Source organism: Ciconia boyciana, chromosome 14 (assembly GCF_034638445.1).
Source record: "Ciconia boyciana chromosome 14, ASM3463844v1, whole genome shotgun sequence".
Lineage (NCBI taxonomy): Eukaryota > Metazoa > Chordata > Aves > Ciconiiformes > Ciconiidae > Ciconia > Ciconia boyciana.
In genome coordinates, this window is record NC_132947.1 from 2,575,429 (window position 1) to 2,595,520 (window position 20,092).

Sequence of the window (20,092 nt, forward strand, 5' to 3'; positions counted from 1 at the left end):
GTCATTTAGATCCAAGTGTTCCAGCTGACTGCTCTGTCTTTGGAGACTGTGCCTTCCCTCCACAGAAACGGAATAGCCCGGTGGCAGCCGTTTCCAGATGGTTCTGCTCTCACTGGGTGGATGCACGCGCTGGGAGCCCCTGTTAGAATCAGAGACAAATGCAGGCTGGAAGAGGCCTTTGGATGTCTCCAGTCCCACCTTCTGCAACAAGCAGGACCAATTTCAAAGTTTTATCAGGTTGTTCAGGGCTTTTTTCTACAAATTAATTCTCAGCAAACTCATGATCCCATTCAGAAATGTTGCAATTCCTAAGCTGGGAACAAGTACCTTAGAGTAAGGCTATTTCTTCCTCCCTGACGATCCAAGGATGTATTGGGGAGTGCCAAGGCACTAGGGGAAAGGCAGGGAAAAGTCCCGTACAGTTCTCAGATGGGAGCAGCTGCTGCTGGCTCTCCATGGCCAGCGGTTTCATCCTGACGCTTAACAGTGCAACAGGCAATTGACAGTGATGGTGGTGGTCTTAGGCTTCAGGGAAGAGCAAATCTGTCCTCCTCTTATTAAGAGAGAGAGTAAATAAATGACAATAGGGAAGAGCCAGCGTTGGCTACTATTTTTGCACGTGGAAAGCGGAGACACTAAAGAGGATGCTGGCTTCTCCATATCTGTCCTGAGATGTGTAGTGACGGATTGGTGGGCGTGGGTGGATTGATCTGGAAAGATCTTCCGTCTTTTAAATTGAAATCTGTAACCCTGTCCTTTGTGATTTTCTGTGTCACAGTTACCTGCATTTCAACAACCTGGAAAGCCTGGAGCCGGAGACTTTTAGTGACCTGCCTAAACTTGAAAGGCTGTAAGTAAAGATGGGACCTTTCTTGTGAGTAAGGGGGTGAGGAGAAGGGGAAAAAACCCTTCGTTTTGTGTAACCATTTTGGTAGCATGAAGTGTGATCTTCAAAATGGAGGGAAATGCAAAAAGAAGGTTCCTTGAAGAAGGAGATTTTATGTACTTGCCAAGTAGAAGGGTTACTGAGAATATAAAGGGAATTTCCCGTGTTGTGTTTTGCTCATGTTTCCACCTAAGTAGGGGTAAATCTGTAGAAGGCCCTACAGTTGGCCAAGGCAACTGAAATTTTAGTCTGACCATAAGGTCAACATTAGTCACTGTTGGGCAGTGCATACAAAAAAGGGAGTGGAAAAGGAATAAAGTCAGAGGAAAGTCTAACAAGAAAAACACGCATCCTTCTTGAAAGCAGTTAGGAAACGAAGTCCTTTGGCTCCTGCTCCCCAGGATTGCTTCTAGTAGTAATGTAGCCACTAGGACAAAAGTTCACATGGTGGTTCCCACTCCGTGGTGAAACCAACAGACCCTTCTATGCTGCATGGAAATGTGCCTCATATCCATACATGCTAGGAAAATAAAATTGTGGGATCCAAAGATCCTTAGGAAAATTCAGACCTGGATCAGTACACCACGGCTGATCTCAGTCGCTGTATTGGATCCAACAAAAATTCTGGATTTAAATTTTAGAGGAAGGTTTGTCAGCATCCAAGCTGGGCAACTAGGCTGAACTCATGTGTACACGTGTGTATGCAGACATTTGCACGCAAGCTGTACTGCTTTTGTATTTCTTTCCTGTTCCACTGTCTACTAAAATTGCTTCCTATCTTTTGTCAATGTTCTTTTCTGGGTTTTAGATGTAACTGACATAACTAAATTTCACCCTTCATTAAGGGAATGGAGAGTTAATTACTCCATCCTGGTCCCTTAGTGCAATCAGTTTTTTTCTAAGAACTGGGGAGTCTTATCTCTCTGCTTATCTGCTAAGACTCTGGAAGTGAGAATTTGCCTCAGCTTTGTTCAGAGATAAGCCCAGCTTAGGCTGTTGTTGTCTGAATTAGGTTTACTCATGGATTTGGGTTAATAACTACATTGAGTCTAGGGCATGAGTTGTCTAGTGTCTTCTGATGGAACCTTACTTCAATGGCTGCCCTTGTAAAATTTCCATATCTTCTGCAGGGGGGAAAAGAAAAGGTCCCTTCTAAACTGGAGCTGACCCAGGCACAGAAAACACAGGGTGGGTCCAGTCTGTGGGGATTTTGTGCCCTTTCTCCTCCCTTTGCAGAGCATGAAGCAGATTAACTTTAAGGTTCCAGTTTAAACCTCTTACATCACATCTTGAGTCACCGTTTCCAGTCCACGCCCGCTCTCCGCTTTGGTGCATTGCATTGCACTCGCAAATGAATGAAATCCCTATAGCTCATGGAAACAAACACAGTAAATTTAAAAACTAAGCTCCATTTTGATGAGCAGCCTTTGTATTTAAACTAAGTTTTGACCTGGGATGTTATCATCTGCGTAGTGCAAATACTGAATAATGTTTTGGCATGGTTCTCCCGTTGCAGATTCTTGCACAACAACAAGATTTCCAGGATTCATCCAGGGACATTCTCTCAACTGGAATCCCTCAAACGGCTGTAAGTAAAAAACATTGCCTGCAAAGAGCAATTGTTTATCTTTGATCAGATGGCCAGGACCTGAGGAAAAATGTGCCTGGTTGGCAAAGCTTTTAGTTGTTGCACTTCTAAGGCCACTGCTAAGTTTATAAAACAGTTTTGATTGAACATGAGAGCTGATTTAACCAGTTAGTGGTTTCTTCATGCTAGTGTCTAATTATAATCCGACTACAATCTTCTAACAGCTCAATAATGCCACAGGAATGAACATTCCTGGAAAGTCATCACAACCCTCTGCTGTCCTACACAGTTTGAACCCATAAAACATTCTCCAAAAATGTAGGAAGTCCAGGTCACAGATATGACCTCGATCATGTCTTCAGATCAGTATCTGACATGGAAGGAAAAATCATCGTCGTAAAAGAAAAGGCTTTTTTTCCAGAGATTGAAAATACTCAGAGGGGTGCCAAGATACACGATTCTCCTCCCATGCGGGAATGCCCTGGTGTGTTATCCCACATAACCTGGCTGTCTCTTAAACTTACTTCTTGCTTGCTTAAACCCCCCAGAGCTTTGCTTTGTTTGTCTTTTATGATCTCTGGAAATAAGTTCTATGATGTGTTTTGGGGGAAAAAAAGCAAAAACTAAAGAATTTTGGTATTCTGCCACGATTTTAAACTACAAGAAAATAATGTGTTCCTCACTGCAGCCCTCTGTGATTTCTGCAAGCAGGTAAAATGCTTCGCCTTTCTTTAACAGGGAATAACTTGTAACACGTTGTCTGTATGTCTCAGAGAAAAAGGTGTGGTGTCTATAAAATGCTGTGTCATGGCCTCGTGCGAAATCTCACATTCTCAAATGTTTGTCTCTGGAAACATTAGACCTTTCTTCCATGTTTTTTTTCCATGGCCCTGACCCATCTACTGTAAAACTGTCAGTGGGGAAGGAGGCATCACCTAATCCCCCTATAGTCTTTATTTATCCTTATGCATAGCACTGCACATGGGAATGAGAAAAGCATGGGTGCCCTGGGAGGTCACTGGTGCTCCATGCGGCATGGTTCAGGCGTACGTTGCAGTAATAAAAGTTTTTACAGTTGTGCAGAAATGCTACAACCTCTAGCAGCTGGTCACAGAAAGAGATTGATCCAATGAACACCAAAATCAAGGGGGAGTTTATTTGAGCTAAAAGAGAATGGAGCTCTAACAGAGGCAGTGTTATCTGCTGTTGTTATAGAATTCAGTAAAAGTTGAAATCTTCATCCTGTGGGAAATACCAATATTTCAGTGTCTCTCTTTGTCTCAAATTAAGCCAAAAATGCATAATCCAGTTTAACAGAATAATTTTCATTTGAAACTGGAATGGCTGATGGGTAATGTTAGTTTTTCAACGAAATCCTTCTGACTTGGTTAAGCATCCTATTTAAACATTGTGGGAATGAAATATCTCAGATTTTCATTTGGGATATAATTAAATGCAGGGAGGAACAGCCAGGTGACACTTCACACCGGAGGACTGTTCCCCTCCTGCATCCTGGAGAAGGAGGCAGCAGTCAGAGGCTGGGAAATGAAATGCCTTTTTTTGGGTCTTGCAGGCGGCTGGACTCCAACGCTTTGCTTTGCGACTGCGACTTGATGTGGCTGGCTGAGCTGCTGAAGAAATACGCTGAGCAGGGCAGTATCCAGACAGCCGCCACCTGCGAGGCTCCTCGGGAGCTGCACGGGCGCTCCATCGTCACCTTGACCACCCAGGAGTTTAACTGCGGTGAGCAAGGTCAAACCCCTCCACCGGCCACCCCCAGTCCGTGGAGTTGGGCTTTCATCTAGCGATTGCTTCCTCCCACCCTCTTCCTCCCTCTTCCCTGTCCTGGCACCCTGCTTTCTCCCTCCTTTTACTGCTGAAATGGGAAAGTCCCAGTGGGGTCACACAAGTTATCAGGATAATGCAGAGCAAGCTGACAGTTGCATGGGAGTTGAAAGCAGCTCTGTTTTGGCTGGCAGGCGTCGTCTTGGTGTTTAGACAGAGTAGGGCCAGCAAAGGACCTGCTGCGGTCAGTGGCTAAACCAGCAACCAGAGGAAAAGTCCTGCATTAGGCTGAACAGAAGGGGAACACTGGGAGAGCTGCAGTGGCTGGAAATACAACTGAAAACCTAAGCAAACTCTTAGTAGATACGTAGCTGAATGCTTTGTTTGACTGTGGAAATGTACTGTGTTTGTTAAGCTGTTATTCTTTAAATTTAGGTAATTTCTCACTGAAAAATGCCATTTTGAAATGAAAGGTTTTGTTCTGAAAAATTCCAAAGTTAAATATAGATATTTATAGATAGGAATTCCGTAGTTAAATATTCCAGATTTTCATATAGAAAAAGACAAAATTCTGACTTTTAAGTGCAGTCATCGGCAGAGGATGGCACAAGCGTTAGCTGTGGTTCCCTGATAATTCACTGCTGGTAGAGTCAGATTGCAATGTTCCCACTCGCCCAGGCCAGCTATTAGCATCCCTTCTGGATATGCCAGTCCAGCTGTGTGCGTGGCCAAGCTGTGAGCCAGATGTGTGAGATCAGCTCGATTTTGAAGAACTCTCCCTTGCATTCTGTTTTTCTCCTATGATTTTATTATTTAAAAAAAAATCTTGACCATTTCACAGCTTAGTTTAGGGCACAGCCATGCAAAGAGTTGAATTGGCAGAAATGGGTCTGTAACCTTGAGGGACAGGGAGGAATAGGAATGGTCTAGAGAAAGCAGCTGGGGACACGTGGAGGGGACCCGCTGCAAGTGGATGTGCTGCACAACGAGCTGTCCCCGACACACACCCGGTGCCACAGTACAGCCATTAATGTAAATTTGTTCTGGTTTAGGCATGGGTGCACAGTGGGATGTCTGTCAAATTAGCCAGAGGACCTGGTGGGAATATTTTGCTGGCATTAGGCTTTTACACTGGTATTGTGCCAGCTGGGGAAGACAAATGGCGCATAATTCAGCGTAAAGCTCTAATGATGCAGGCAGCTGATATCTGAGTCAGTACGAAGCCTGCTGGCATCAGGTTAGCCCACCACTTTTTAGCAGATGTGAACCAGCGGAGCAAATCTGCACTGGATCAGTATTTTGTACCATGGGGCTGTGGCGGGTTTGGTCCTGCGCTGGCATCGTGGAGGCTGGTTGCCAACCCATTGGCTTGTGGTCTAAGGAGTAAGGGCACAGACCTTCCACTGGAAAAAAATGGCAGGTTCTCACTTAATCTTATGAATAATCCAGCTGGTTTTACTGGATTACTGGTGCGCGTACAGATTGTTAGATGGGTGAGTATTCTGCTGAATCAAAATCAAGTGCTCCAGACCATATACGTAAATTCCTTCCTATTTTAGCACATCCTTTAAATGTTTAACTTGCTTAGTGCTTAAGTACATCTTAAAGTGAAGCACATAGCGAAAGGCTTGGTTGAACAGGGGTCGGCTGATGAATTAGGGACATAATGAATGAAATCCTGTCGAAAGGGAAGTGGTGTGATTTGCAGAGAGCTGGCACTATGTTCAGATGGAGCAGGCAGTTGCTGAGAGCAGCAGGCTGCCGGGGCAGAAAAACAACCCACGTGAGGATGCCACAGACTTCTTCGCTTATTTTGGGGGAGCCAGGGACCAACCCTTAGGGCAGCTATAGTGAACCAGTGTACAGCCAGGTCTGTTTTTTCTCAGTGCTGCCTGGGGATTTGTGGGGAGCTGATCCACTGCCCGACATCCTGGCAATAGGAACAGCCACTTCGATTCTCCAGGGCTTTTATCGAGCTCAGATGAATGATGCTGTTCCCCCCCTGACATCGTTTTTGCTGATGTTGGTGGCTCTGAGTGGATGCCGTTGTGCCTAGGGCTCTGCTGGTCCCTGCTTGCGCAGGGGTCGCAGGACGGGTGTTGCGTTACCCACTACTCCCCGGTTGGGCTGTAGGTGGTTTTGTGCTGCTCTAGACTGGGTTGTGTTAAAATGGTGTTTTGCAGAGAGGCCTCGCATAACCTCAGAACCCCACGATGTCGACGTCCTCTTGGGAAACACAGTTTATTTCACCTGCAGGGCAGAAGGCAACCCAAAGCCTGCGATTATTTGGCTGCACAACAAGTAAGTCACACACAACGAGCCCTGGGGTAGCAAAGGTTTTCAAGCACTGAGCCTTTTCAGTGACTGCCTGTAATTACAAAAGCTGTTTCACGCAACATAAAAAAAAAGAAATGGATATTCCATGAGTTGTATTTACCTTCCTTTTCATAGCATTCTCTGGTGACCACGTAATCCAAGTGGTGTTTTCATCTGCATTTGAAATGTTTCATCTGCATTTGTAATGGATTCCAAGAGCTTATAACTTTCCCATAAACATACTCTGCAGGCTGAAAGCAATTGTCTTTTGATCAGAAAATAAAATAAAATTAGTATTTCATGTTGCTCTAAGCCACCATGCTTGCCATTTATTAACTGCTGAAATGCTTCTAGTCTCTACGTTTTTCTCACTTGAAGGCCTAGCGTGCTGGGAGAATGGCTCATTGTCAAAGGGAGAAATCACTGGTCTCCACTGAAAGACAGACCTTGCAAAGCAGCGTATAGATTATCATTCTATACAGCAACACTGAAAAAATATATGGCTATGCTAGATGCCAAAGTGATTCTGGGAAATGCTACACAATAAAATATTCTGTGCTCAAGCAGTTACCCACTGTGGAAGTGAAGTTACTTTGCTGCTTTACGAGCTTCTTGTCTGTGGGAGCCTGAACAGAGCTCTGTTATTAATAAAAATGATCAATGTATGCTTCTTCAGCTAACTCCCCAGCAGGCAGAGTTTCAGCACAGAGCAAAAGTTTATGGCTGAGTTAAGTCCCCTGGAAGGAAGGTTTTGTTAGGGAAATGCTGGCAGGCTCCCAAAGATAGCATTGTAAGAGGGGTAATGATAATAAATGTTCCACAAACGAGATGTGACTAGAGTGAGGAGACATCAGGGGAATTAAATAAATGCCCAGCAAGCATATTAGTTTGCATAGTGGATTCAGCCTTTGTCCTAGGGGGAGAGAGGTCCCTTCTCCCTTTTCAATCCTCTGCAGCCATCCAAGATTCCTTCGTGCTGGGACAAATGGGATGCAGCAGTGGGACCTTCTGCCGTGGGCTGAGATCCAGGAGTCGCAGGTCATTGTAGAAAGAAGGAGGATGTTTCACAGCTCTCGGGTTGGGTTGGAGGCCAAGCTGTGTTGGGGTCCCACAGTGACTTACTCAGAGGTTTTTGCCCCCCTGAGGCCTTTGAGCCCGTTCGAATAGAAATGGCTGCACACAATAACAATATTAATTCATTATTATATTTGCACTTAGTAAATAATGGGAACAAGCTTTCTGGGCCTAGACGCCCTGACAATAGCAACAATGCTATTGCATGGGAACAGTATGCTCTCCTGATGGGCTGTAAATGTCGTATGTAATCAGTGGTGAGAGAAAAAGTAGCTCACCCAGGGAGTAAATCAGAGCTGGAGCTGAAGTTCAGTGCTGTAAATCATAACTCTTGCTATAAATTTCATGAAGTCTCAGAATAGCTCCAAGGAACACCAATTTACTGCAATGCATGCAAAGCCCCACCACTCCCCCAGCAGCTCAGGGGAAGACCACCAGTCTTTACTCCTTTCAGATTTTGCCTGTTTGTGGCTGTTTTTCAGTAACGAGATTGACATGAAAGATGACAACCGCCTGAACCTGTTGCAAGATGGTACCCTGATGATCCAGAATACCAAGGAGTCGGACAAAGGCATCTACCAGTGCATGGCCAAGAACATAGCTGGGGAGGTCAAGACACAAGAAGTCGTTCTGCGCTATTTTGGCACCCCATGTAATTGAGCCTTGTGCACCCCTTGAAGGACCAACTCGGGTTGGGGCCGGGAGTGGAGCTAAATCAGAGTCAGTCCCAGCTTTGTATGTGCCAAGATGTTCTTGGTGTGCTGGGGAAGAGAGTGGCTAACAGCGTAGTGTGGTCTGTAAGGGGGTTCCTTTGTGGGCATTGGAAATTGGGGGTTTAGAGATTGAAGGTAATTTGTGGCTGGGGAGGGAGTTTGGAGGCTGGGATGAATTCTGCAGCACAGAGGTATCAAGGGTGAAGGGGACACAGGGGTGGGGATGCTCTAGCACGAAGTGACTGGGATAGGGAGGTGATAGGAAGAAGTAGCGCTGGGGGAATTGCTCACAGCAAGGATTTGGAGGTCAGGGAAGAGCCAGGTGACTGTCAGCTGGGTTGCATGAGGAGTCCAAGCAATGTCTGCCTGTTACTGAGCAGGCAGCAGAGCTTGTGGTTTCTGAAGCACTCGTTTCCTTCCAGCCAAGCCCACTTTTGTGATCCAGCCGCAGAACACTGAAGTGCTGATTGGAGAAAGCGTCACCTTGGAGTGTGGGGTCTCTGGGCACCCCCACCCTCGCATCAGCTGGACCCTTGGCACAGGCTCTCCTTTACCACAGGATTCCCGTTTCGCTATCACCAGCTCTGGAGGACTCTTCATTCAGAACGTCACCTTCTCAGACCAGGGGCAGTACCACTGCAATGCCAGCAACACCGAGGGATCCATCCAGGCGACAGCAAGGATCATAGTGCAAGGTGAGGAGTCCCAGGCTGATGACATTTCTGGGTGTATTTAAGCCCTGTGGCTGGTTTTGCTCCCATGAACTGAGAATTAACCCGATCTTGCTGCCTGAGTTTTTTCTGCTGCTCAGTCATTGCTTTCCCCTCCAGATTCTCCCAGGTTTCTCCTCACCCCCACTGATCAGACAGTAACTGAGGGACAAAGCGTGGATTTCCCCTGCTCTGCCGAAGGTCACCCTCCACCCGTGATTGCCTGGACAAGGGCAGGTACCGCCTCACTTGACTCGCAATTTCTTTCTCTCCCATGCCACCATCCACGGGGTGTGGGTGAGAGCAGTCGAGCTGCTGGTCCAGGGCAATGACTTGAGTGGTGACACAGGACAGATGGTGGTCAGCACAGACCTAGTCACCCTAAGAGGTATGTTGTAGATCACCAAGGATGATGTTAAACACTGGGGAAGGAGCCTTTTAGGTCTTTGACACACTAAGTCATCATGTCAGAAGGAAGGAGTGTGTTGGTTTTCATCAGCATGAAACCAGTGGAAAGCCTCAAACTTCCTCCTGCGGTGGCTTCCTACCTCCTTTGAAAAGGCAGGGTCTGGACACTCCAAGTCGGTGGGTATCACCATGTACCAGCTCTCCATCACTGTAATTGATTTGCTCCTCTTGGGGAGTGCATTGCTGGAGAGTATTGTTCATCGCTGACACACCTCTGAGGTTTCTTTTAGCTTAGGAAAAACCATTTTGGGCCAACAGGTGGTGGTGAACTTTTAAAGTCTCGGATGAGTGTTAGCGCTGGCTCCACTGAACTGATCCCATCCAACACTTTCTGGGACAGAAGCCAGTAATGCTTGGCCCAGAGGCCCTCCAACTTTTCCTTATGCTTCACGAGCCATAATTAATGGTTTAGTGCTGTGGAGAATTCATGGCTATTGTATTCCAGCTTCCACAGCAATAGCCCTGATGCGGAGTTAAGAAGAACCAGTTGAAATTCTCCTCCACCAGCATGTTCTCCATCTCCTTTAACCTGTTTTCCTCCACTGCCCGATTTCAGAAGATATCTCTTAAAGATGTGGAAAGGAGCACAGTGACAAGAAGTAAGGTTAATAACTGCTTTGTAACCAGGTTTGCTAGGTCACTCAGCAATCCAAAGAGCAACCAGGCTTTACAGTGCTTTCACAGAAGGCATGCTAAGAACAAGAGGAGGAGAAGTGATGGAGCATCGCTCGTTCCCAAAGCCTCTTTTGACAGTGTGGGGAGGATTCAGATTCCTTTTGCTATTTGGGATGAATAGTGTCCTTATTTGGAGGAAAATGGAATATTAAAAAAAAAAGTTGCTAAACTGAGAAGTTCTAATAATTTTGTTTGGGTTTGGTAAAGCATTTTAATTTTGAACTTTTCTCCTTAAATAGAGGAAATATTGAAACAACGCAGTTTCCAAACCAAAGAAAATGAAAATACCAAATGCTAAATGTTTCTATTTATTTGATTAAGCAGCCAGTTTGGATAATTGAACACAGATTTGCTATCCATCAGGTGTCAGTAAATCTGCAGTTTGCACTAAGAAAAGGCTTATGAGGAAAGAAAAAGGGTACCAGCTCCTTTCCGTTTGCTTAGATGAGACAACTCAGTCACGATCCTGGGTGTGGGAAGAGCAGCATCTGTCCTGTTCCTCACTTAGCAAGATGAAGGTGGTATTTCGGGTGGCTGATGTCATGTTGGGAAGGAAATGAAATTTTTAACTGTCACACAGATACCTCCAGTGATGGGAAGAGAAATCTCACAGACATTTAACAAATCACACTGCTTGTTTGACCAGGTGGGCCACTGCCGAATGACCGGAGGCACAGCATCCTCTCCACGGGTACCCTGCGGGTGATGAGGGTTGCTTTGCATGACCAAGGCCAGTACGAATGCCATGCCATCAGTGCCATCGGAGTGAGGACCCTCCCGGTGCAGCTGTCGGTGACCCCACGAGGTAAGCTGGTGAGGCTGTGGGGAAATAAGGGCTGGCAGATGGGTTTATTAAGTCAACATGATGGTATATAACACACTGTCTGACAAGGCAGGGAATTGCCCTGGTTCCTATGGGATGGGGTTTTGCTTTTGCCTGGGAGCAGACATCTAGCCCCGAGAGCTCCATCAGTTGGTGGGAAACTTTAAAGAGGTTTCCAGAGTGCCAAGATTTGTAAATTGGAAGAAGCTGCTTCAGTTTTCCTTGAAAATTTATCTGGTAGTCTAGAAAAAGTATAACCGTGGGAATGAAAATCATCTGGTGTGGCCAGGGACTGGGACGGTATTGGTTGGCATCTGCACAAATAAACACTAGGGCAGGGTTATGTGATCAGAAATGACCTTTAACGCCTATCAGACGAGCTCTGATAGCTGGCCAGTCTGAGAGAAAAATGGGGCCCTTTAAGGTGTTTGGGAGTTGTTATTAAGAACATTATTTTGGTAAATAAGGAAACAAAGGATTTATGTCTGAGAACTTACAAAAGATTGTGTTAATTAAATGCTTAGTAATCTTTTTTTTTACTATTTTTGAGTTTTGGCTTTCCTACAGAATGAATTGTAAGATTCTTTTAAAAATGAAATATTCTGAAAAAAATCCTGATTCCTTCTCAGGAAGATTTAACTCTGGCTCCAGATGCGTTTGTCTTAAACATTAGCTACCGGGTCATAGGTTCAACCTAAATTTAGGTATTCTAAAATCAAGCCTATGTAAAATACAAGGCGCACAGGAATGCTTTCATGTTTTTATTTTCCTTTTTGTTCCCATATAAATAATCGCTCTAAATAAGCGAACATCCCTGCTTCTTCACAAACGTGGCAGAATTTTACTAATAGTAGACTGAAGGGAAGGAAACTATCTAGAAACATGAAATTAGTGATGCTTCAAGCACAGAATTCACAGAATATTTTAAGACCAGCAAGACCAATGTAATGATTTAATCTGACTTGACTAACACTTGCCAGAGAGCCTCATCCGATAATTCCTGAATCAATTCACGATCCTTGTTTCAGCTAAAGCATCTTTTCTAGAAAGCCCTTGAATTGACGATGTTAAATGACAGAGAACCCAGCACATTCCTATGTAATTGCCCCGAGTAGAGACACACAGGAGCAGAAAATAATGAACGTAAATGACAAAGGACTTGGTAGAGAGACAGAGAGCACGGGTAAACCGACACTTTGAAGAGCCCTTGCAACAGCAGAAAGAGCCCAGCAGCTCTGGTTTGCCCATGCTGAGATGTTTTGCATGCAGATTTCTCTATTTTCCTTGATGCATTTCTTGCACTTGTGACTTTTTTCCCCGTGTTGCACAGTGATACCCGTGTTCCTTCATCCCCCTCAAGACGTGGTGGCAGAGACAGGCCAGGATGTTGCCATTACCTGTGCCGCCCAAGGAGATCCACGGCCCACCATAACCTGGGTCAAAGTAAGAGATGGTACCATGTACTCAACAGACACCGGGAAGCAGGATGGCTCTTCCGTAGGGGCATTAAACAACTCTCTCGTTAAACACCTCTCCCAGCTCAACTAGTTAAAACAGTTTGTGCAATACACATGGAAGAAATTGTGTTTGATGAAAATTTAAGGACCAACATTTCCACTGATTTGGGGTTTTTAATGGTCTAAAAGAATGTTGCTCTTTCTCAGGCTCGAAGCCTTGCAATGCACATTCCTGTTTTCTCTTGTTCTTACTTCCAAACAAGTAACTTGAAGCCAGTGACCTTCCAGGATGTTAGAAACGCTTGATTGACTATTCCTGGAAAAAACTGAAAATGGATTTTTTTCTAAGTAGTTTGTCCTTATTTCCAGGATTCCCACTGGTGGAACTGGATGATGCTGGTTGGCTCCAGCTTTGATGGGGCAAAGCCACAATCCCTCACAATCATGCTGCAGCCTGGCTGCTCTTTTGAAGAATTCATTAGATGAAGCTCTTCAGACTTTTTCCTGCTGTGCCGTAGTACAATACCTGTGACCTTCCCTGGGACCTGCCCTGCCTTTGAGCACAGTCAGGCACAGAACAAATTAGAGGGGAAAATGCTTGAGCCTCAGTTATCCTGCGGAGGTCTCGTGGAAGGTGACCTTGCAGCTTGCCTTGGGCTCCAGCCAACAGTGGGAGCAGAAGAAAAGAGCCTGGGAGGGCAGCAGAAAGATGTTAAGAAATAGGAGAATAAACAAGTAAAACCTGAAGCCACCAGCCAGGTTGAGAGGTGGGGTCTGAGCGAGCTGCTGCTCGCAGCACTTTGATCAGCAATGCTGCCCAGAGCCAGCAAAAGCTGGTATCTACAGTTCAAGGCCAGCAAAAATCCATCAGTTTCAGGTTGTCCCAAAACCGAAGACTTTTAGACTTATCTATGTGACAGCATCAGGGCACAGCACTCGCTCCAGCCAGCCCATCTGTAAGAAGTGCAGAGAAATGCATGGGATGTCTGTGCCCTGCAGTGTGTGCCTGGAGGTGGACCAGGGTGAAGGAGCTGAGCAAAGACTTCCTCGCAGTAGGTCCAGGCAGAAGCAGATGTCCTTGGATGGCTTTCTGGTTTCTTTGGAAGAGCAATGCTAACATCTGGTGGCCACATTGGTTCATTGCATCCATCTGTGGGTTTGCTGAATAGGCTGAAGGCTGGGGTGATGGGAAGCTTTCCGTAGCCTGACACGTTTTCTGTCTTTTGATGGTGCAACAGGAGGGCATCCAGATCACAGAGAGTGGCAAGTTCCACGTAAGCCAAGATGGGACCCTTTCCATTCAAGACCTCGGCGTGGCTGACCAAGGCAGATATGAATGCATAGCAAGAAACCCCTTTGGCTTCACCTCCAGCGCCATGCAGCTCACCATCACTGGTAGGGTATCTCCTGTGGTTCCCTTGAGTCTTCTCTTGCTCTTGTGTAAGGAGGGACTATGCTGTGTTGACATCTACACTTCGAACAGATAACTCCTATTTCTTTAGCTTCTTTGCAAACAGGTCCCTCGCAGGTGTGATTGGAGCCGCTCAGTTGTGAAAGCCCATGCACCTCCCATCTGCTCCTTGCTGTTTTCTCAGCTGAGCTGCAATTGCTCCCTGCAAAGCCAAAGGTGTTGTCTTAAACTGCCTCCTGCAAGCCGAGCTGTCGGCGTGCGTGTAGTTACTGCCTCTGCTGGGAGGGAGAAACTTATTAAAATGTGCCAACACGCTCACAAGTCATCGTCTGACCGTAACCTCGCACACCAGGGGAGGGAGAAGGAGAACAACGTTGTCGCTGCAAATGCAGGGTTTTAAGTGTTTGCTCAGTCCCCTGAGGATGGGAAATAAGTCACTCGTTTTCAAGCTACTGCTCTGTGCATTAGGGGAGCTGTAATGAATAAAGAGGACTAGCACTCAAACCAGAGGTCAAGAGTGGAAATTGTACTTCTTGGAGGGTAAGGAAGAACTGGCAAGGGAAAAAAATCAAAGGCAAGCAATAAGGTTAAAAATATAAGTAGAGGGCTATTCCTCAAGCACGCAGGAATAACCAGCATGAATAGTGAGTAGCTTATTAGGTGAATTTAGTATCATTTTCTATACAGGGTTTGTGTGCAAGGAGCTGAGAACAAGCTGAAATTTCTTTGTTGTTTGAAATTATTCATAAGATAATTTCTGTGATTTATTCTTGATTGGTACCTCATTTTCCAGCTGGCTATTGCATACGCCAGTAGCCAAATGGGAGCTGGTTTGTTCAGCTGTGACAAAGGCCCTGGCTTAAAAAATGCATTCTGTAGTAATTTTTAAGAATTCATGTGTTTACTTATGAAGGTATTCAAACAACGGCTTTCTTTTTTGCTTTAAAATGATGTATCTGATGTGTTAACACTAAATTTGAACTGAATTAGAGGTGTTCCACAAATGGAAAATTAATGTATGAGCAATACATTCAAATGAATTTAATGAATTTTAGAAATTTCCTTTGTGGGAAGTAAATACATTATTTTGGGTTAACTGGCTGTGATTTTTTACATTTTCTTTTTCCAGTTTAACCACCAACCACAACAGGCATTTATTTGCAAAGCTGTACAGGAGCAAACTCTGAATATGTGTTCCACAGCCATCTCCTGAAAAAGTCACCTTCTTTTTCAGGCAGTTAATTTCTTCTTCAGAATATCTGTTTTTTAAAACAAAAGTGTCGTGGTGTTTATGTTGCAAATGGAAACGGAGTTCGACCTGCAGTGGAGTTACTATGGGGCTTGTACAGATACACAGATTTTCTTGAGCTTGAAAGACAAATTAATATCAAAGTAGACTGAGAATTTTTTGTTCTTTCTTTCTGCTTTGGAAAGCCACAGATGTCGGTCGGAGCGGCGACACGTTTGTAGCCACGTCGATACGGGAAGCCATCAGCAGCGTGGACCACGCCATCAATTCAACACGCACTGAGCTGTTTAGCAAGTAAGCGTGTGAAGCACCACGATCTGAGACTTGAAGCAGAAAAGAGATAAAAGAGACAATGAATGAAACTTTCTCAAATCTCATTTTATCGTTGACAATCCGCAAATGAAAGCTACGGTATTGTTTCGAGTACTGGAGGTTGAAGCTGCACCACGTAGCTGTAAGGATGTGATAGGGCTTCATAACAGGCATTTGGGATTCTGGAAAAATCTGATACACGAGTATCTGATACAAGAATATCACTTCTTATGTCACTTATATCTGCAACGTGCATTTTGTCAGCTGGAGTCGGCTCCAGAGACAGCGCATAGAAAAGAAAATAATCAGCATAGTCATTTTATAAATGCAACTGACTTTGTGTAGGGTGAACAGAAATAATAATATAATAATTCTAACCATTTCCTCAATGAAAAATTACTTCCTGAGTGAATGGTAATTCCCTCCTCTTCCACCCCAATATATGTTTTTATTGAAAAGATAGGTAGTTTGTATTAAGTAGTAGGTAGTTTGTACAAACCCAAAATCTCTGGGTTTCAGCTGTTGAAAAGTGAAAAATAAATTACTATAGCAGAAAAAACCAGAGATGCTGAGGAAATAAATATGTGTATTTTCCTGGGAAAAATATCCTTTCTTTAATCACCTGCAATATGCAGGCAAGCCACATCATTCTGATACACTAGTTTTGGCGGTCAGGCACCAGACCAGGCTTAGAGCCTGATTCCTGCCTGCAGAGTCTCATTGCTCTGAACAGAGTCTATTTATTTTAATGTCGCTGTATCGCTTCTAATTCCTTGAAACAGACGCCCCAAGACGCCCAATGACTTGCTGGCTCTCTTCCGTTACCCCCGGGACCCCTACACCCTTGAAACAGCCAGGGCAGGTGAGATCTTTGAAAGGACCTTGCAGCTGATTCAGGAACACGTGCAACAAGGTCTAATCGTGGATATGAATGTCACAGGTAGGAGAGATTTTATTTCCCTTCTTAACTTTGTGCGTAGGATTAAATTACAACAACAATGTGTAGACATCCAGAAAGTTTAAAAAGTGCAAATTTGGGTATGTCAAGAAACGTGTTGTCTGGGTTGCAATGCTCTCTTACATCTCGTGGTTTTCGTAACAGCCGGAGGGCTGGTCTTGTGGTTACCATACCAACCTCGTACTCAGGAAAGTGGTTCAGTTCCCTGTTTTGCTAAAGATTTCCTGACTGACTATGAAAGCCCTAATCTTTAAAAATATTTAGCCATCTAACTCACAAAGGAGTACCTTTGTGGATCTGAGGTTCAGTCCCTCAGCAGCATGGTCAGAGATGTTTCCTGCCCTCCAAGTGGCAACGAGAAAAATACCGAAAACTCTGAAGTATTTTGGGTGCTGTATCAGAGGAAGGGGGATATCACTCCTCTGTCTCTCTACTTACTTTGACCTCTTAGCTACAAACTCAGATGGGTTCCAGCCATTCAGGTTCCTTTTATTGAGGCAAGATAGCAAGCAACGAAGCAAAGCAACACCAAAAATACCTAGTGAGGTCCAAGCATCCAGCAGCTGGACTCCAAAACTTGGTAGCTGGGACTTCCTTTATATACAACAGACATTCCCATACACTGCATGTTTCTACCTATACGTGTGAGTCATTGTGTAGCACGCATGTACATTTGGAGCCTGTAAATATCTGTGCCTGCCTGGATGTATTCCAGGCTGCGAGGAGTCTCTCTCCAGGCTGCAGGTCTCGTCTGGGCTGGTCGGACTGCCAGCCTCTCCTCCTCGTTGCCCTGTCAGCATCCACACAGCACAGCATTATTCAGCGTTTTCGCATGGCGTAGCGCCCTGGCAGTCACCCACAGCTTCCCTGCTGCTTGTCACGTAGGGTTTGGATGGTCGACGGTGCTTGAGGTTGCAGTAATAACCCAGAGAGACGTAAAATAAACCCAGGATGGAGACCAAGACCACCCCCACAGTTTGGTCTGCCAGTCACAACATTTCTGGTTTCCGCCTCTGCGCAGTTTATACTAAACTCTTTTCCCCTTCTTTTCTTCTCTGTGGGCCTGTTATGGTGCTGTGCTTCATTTAACTTTCCATAAATGATATAGCAACACCACGATCACAGACCTGGCCTTCCTGTGCCACCCTGACAATCCCAGCAGCGGGTTTCCCACAGAGCCCTTATACGGGATGGTAGGAACCGGATGGCTACAGCGGCCATGGTCTGACCTGGTGCTTTGCCTTTACCTTTGCAGGCTATCGGTACAATGACTTGGTGTCACCTCACTACCTGAACATGATTGCCAACCTGTCGGGCTGCTCTGCCCACCGCCGCACGCCAAACTGCTCGGATATCTGTTTCCACAAGAAGTACAGGACCCACGATGGGTCGTGCAACAACCTCCAGCACCCGATGTGGGGTGCATCTCTCACAGCCTTCCAGAGGCTCCTCAAACCTGCCTACCAGAATGGATTTAACCTCCCCCGGGGGTTTTCCTTGGCAGAAGATGCCAGGGACCTGCCCCTTCCTCTGCCGCGCCTTGTCTCCACCGCCATGGTCGGGACCGAGACCATCACCCCCGATGACCAGTTCACGCACATGCTCATGCAGTGGGGGCAGTTTCTGGACCACGACATGGACCAGACAGTGGCAGCCATTAGCATGTCCCGCTTCTCAGATGGAGCACCCTGCAGCGAGGTTTGCAGCAATGACCCGCCTTGCTTCTCCATCATGGTCCCTGCCAATGACCCCCGCGTGAGGAACGGGCGCTGCATGTTCTTTGTCCGCTCGAGCCCCGTGTGCGGCAGCGGGATGACCTCCCTGCTGATGAACTCCGTCTACGCCAGGGAGCAGATCAACCACTTGACGTCTTACATCGATGCCTCCAATGTTTATGGCAGCACAGAGCAGGAATCGCGGGAGCTGCGGGATCTGAGCAGCCAAAATGGGCTGCTGAAGCAAGGGCAAGCTGTGCCCAGCTCAGGGAAGCATCTCCTTCCCTTTGCTGTAGGGCCACCCACTGAGTGCATGAGAGATGAGAACGAGAGCCCCGTGCCGTGCTTCCTGGCAGGAGACCACCGTGCCAATGAGCAGCTGGGTCTCACAGCCATGCACACGCTCTGGTTCAGGGAGCACAACCGCATTGCCATGGAGCTGTCGGCCCTCAATCCCCACTGGGATGGAGACCTCCTGTATCACGAGGCACGGAAGATTGTGGGTGCCCAGATGCAGCATATCACCTATGCCCAGTGGCTCCCCAAGGTCCTTGGGGAAGCTGGGATGAAGATGCTGGGTGAGTACAAAGGCTACAACCCCAACATCAATGCGGGTATTCTCAACGCCTTTGCCACTGCTGCCTTCCGCTTCGGGCACACCTTGATCAACCCCATCCTGTACCGGCTGAACGAAACCTTCCAGCCCATCCGCCAAGGCCATATCCCCCTGCACAAGGCCTTCTTCTCCCCTTTCAGGATCACACAGGAGGGTGGGATTGACCCCCTCCTCCGTGGGCTGTTTGGGGTTCCTGGGAAAATGCGGGTCCCCTCCGAACTCCTCAACATGGAGCTGACGGAGAAACTCTTCTCCATGGCACACTCTGTCTCACTGGACTTGGCCGCTATCAACATCCAGAGAGGGCGAGACCATGGCATCCCACCTTACAACGACTTCAGGGTCTTCTGCAACCTCTCATCTGCACAGGAGTTTGAGGACCTCAGAAATGAGATAAAGAACTTGGAGATCAGGGAAAAGCTGAGGAGGTACTGTAGCCTGGACTTGGAAGCATCAAAATCACTGGAGATCAGTCAGTGAAAAGTTTCTGCTCCTCCCAGGACACCCATCAAATAACCTTCCCAGATATTGCTACCCACAGATGTTAAGATAGGGTAATAGCTGTGGTTTAAGAATGGGGTAAGACAAATGAGGTCTCTCCAAATGATCAGTCTGGTTCTGAGTGGAATGTCATCAGGGACTGCTGTGGTGTAGTTTGGGAGCAGATTGAGCCTTGGAGCTATTTTCCAGTGAGACTAAACTGCATCCTATCTGCACTGGCTGCCTCTTTCCAAGGCAGGCCTTTATCCCATTGGCTTTTAGATAAGACCATTATAAATATTGTCCAGATGAGTTCCTTGCATACAAATTCCTATGATGTGATCAGATTTATTTTATCTCTGCTCTTTGATAGTCTTTTTTTTTTTTTTAATATCTTTTATCCTGCAGTTTATATGGAACTACCAAAAATATTGACCTGTTTCCAGCGCTGATGGTGGAGGATCTTGTCCCTGGTACCAGAGTTGGACCAACGCTGATGTGTCTGTTGATAACGCAGTTCAGAAGGCTGAGGGATGGAGATAGGTATTATCATCAGAGTCAGCCCAAAGTCTTTCGTATTCTGTTTGGGGGATTTGCTCCATACAGGGAGGAACAGAACCTGTAATTTTTGATTATTTGTTGTCTTACAATATGAGGAAGGGTCTCCTCTGTCCAGTGCATTTGAAAAAGGACTTGCCACAGTTACTGTCAGTGTGTCCTTTCCTGATTTAATGACTCTCATTTCACTGCAGGACACTGGGCACCATTGAGGATGTGCCCAATCTCTCCTGAAAATGCTAGAAAATATCCGCAGGAACTTCCTTCTAATTCCTGTTTGCTGCTTGTGTGAATGACA

At 46.0% G+C, this 20,092-nt stretch overlaps 1 protein-coding gene across 3 annotated transcripts in view; it reads left to right on the forward strand.

Moving 5' to 3' along the window:
• Positions 1-20,092, forward strand: part of LOC140659560 (peroxidasin homolog) — a 52,847-nt gene that overhangs the window by 27,231 nt on the left and 5,524 nt on the right. For all 3 annotated transcript variants that reach the window (XM_072879344.1, XM_072879343.1, XM_072879342.1), the window contains 14 exons: positions 779-850; positions 2,403-2,474; positions 4,048-4,217; positions 6,443-6,560; positions 8,132-8,301; positions 8,785-9,057; positions 9,193-9,309; positions 10,862-11,020; positions 12,369-12,481; positions 13,734-13,890; positions 15,341-15,449; positions 16,250-16,407; positions 17,681-19,184; positions 19,645-19,779. In XM_072879344.1, the coding sequence (XP_072735445.1) occupies positions 779-850; positions 2,403-2,474; positions 4,048-4,217; positions 6,443-6,560; positions 8,132-8,301; positions 8,785-9,057; positions 9,193-9,309; positions 10,862-11,020; positions 12,369-12,481; positions 13,734-13,890; positions 15,341-15,449; positions 16,250-16,407; positions 17,681-19,184; positions 19,645-19,779 (3,327 nt within the window). The remainder of the gene's footprint in view (positions 1-778; positions 851-2,402; positions 2,475-4,047; positions 4,218-6,442; positions 6,561-8,131; positions 8,302-8,784; positions 9,058-9,192; positions 9,310-10,861; positions 11,021-12,368; positions 12,482-13,733; positions 13,891-15,340; positions 15,450-16,249; positions 16,408-17,680; positions 19,185-19,644; positions 19,780-20,092) is intronic.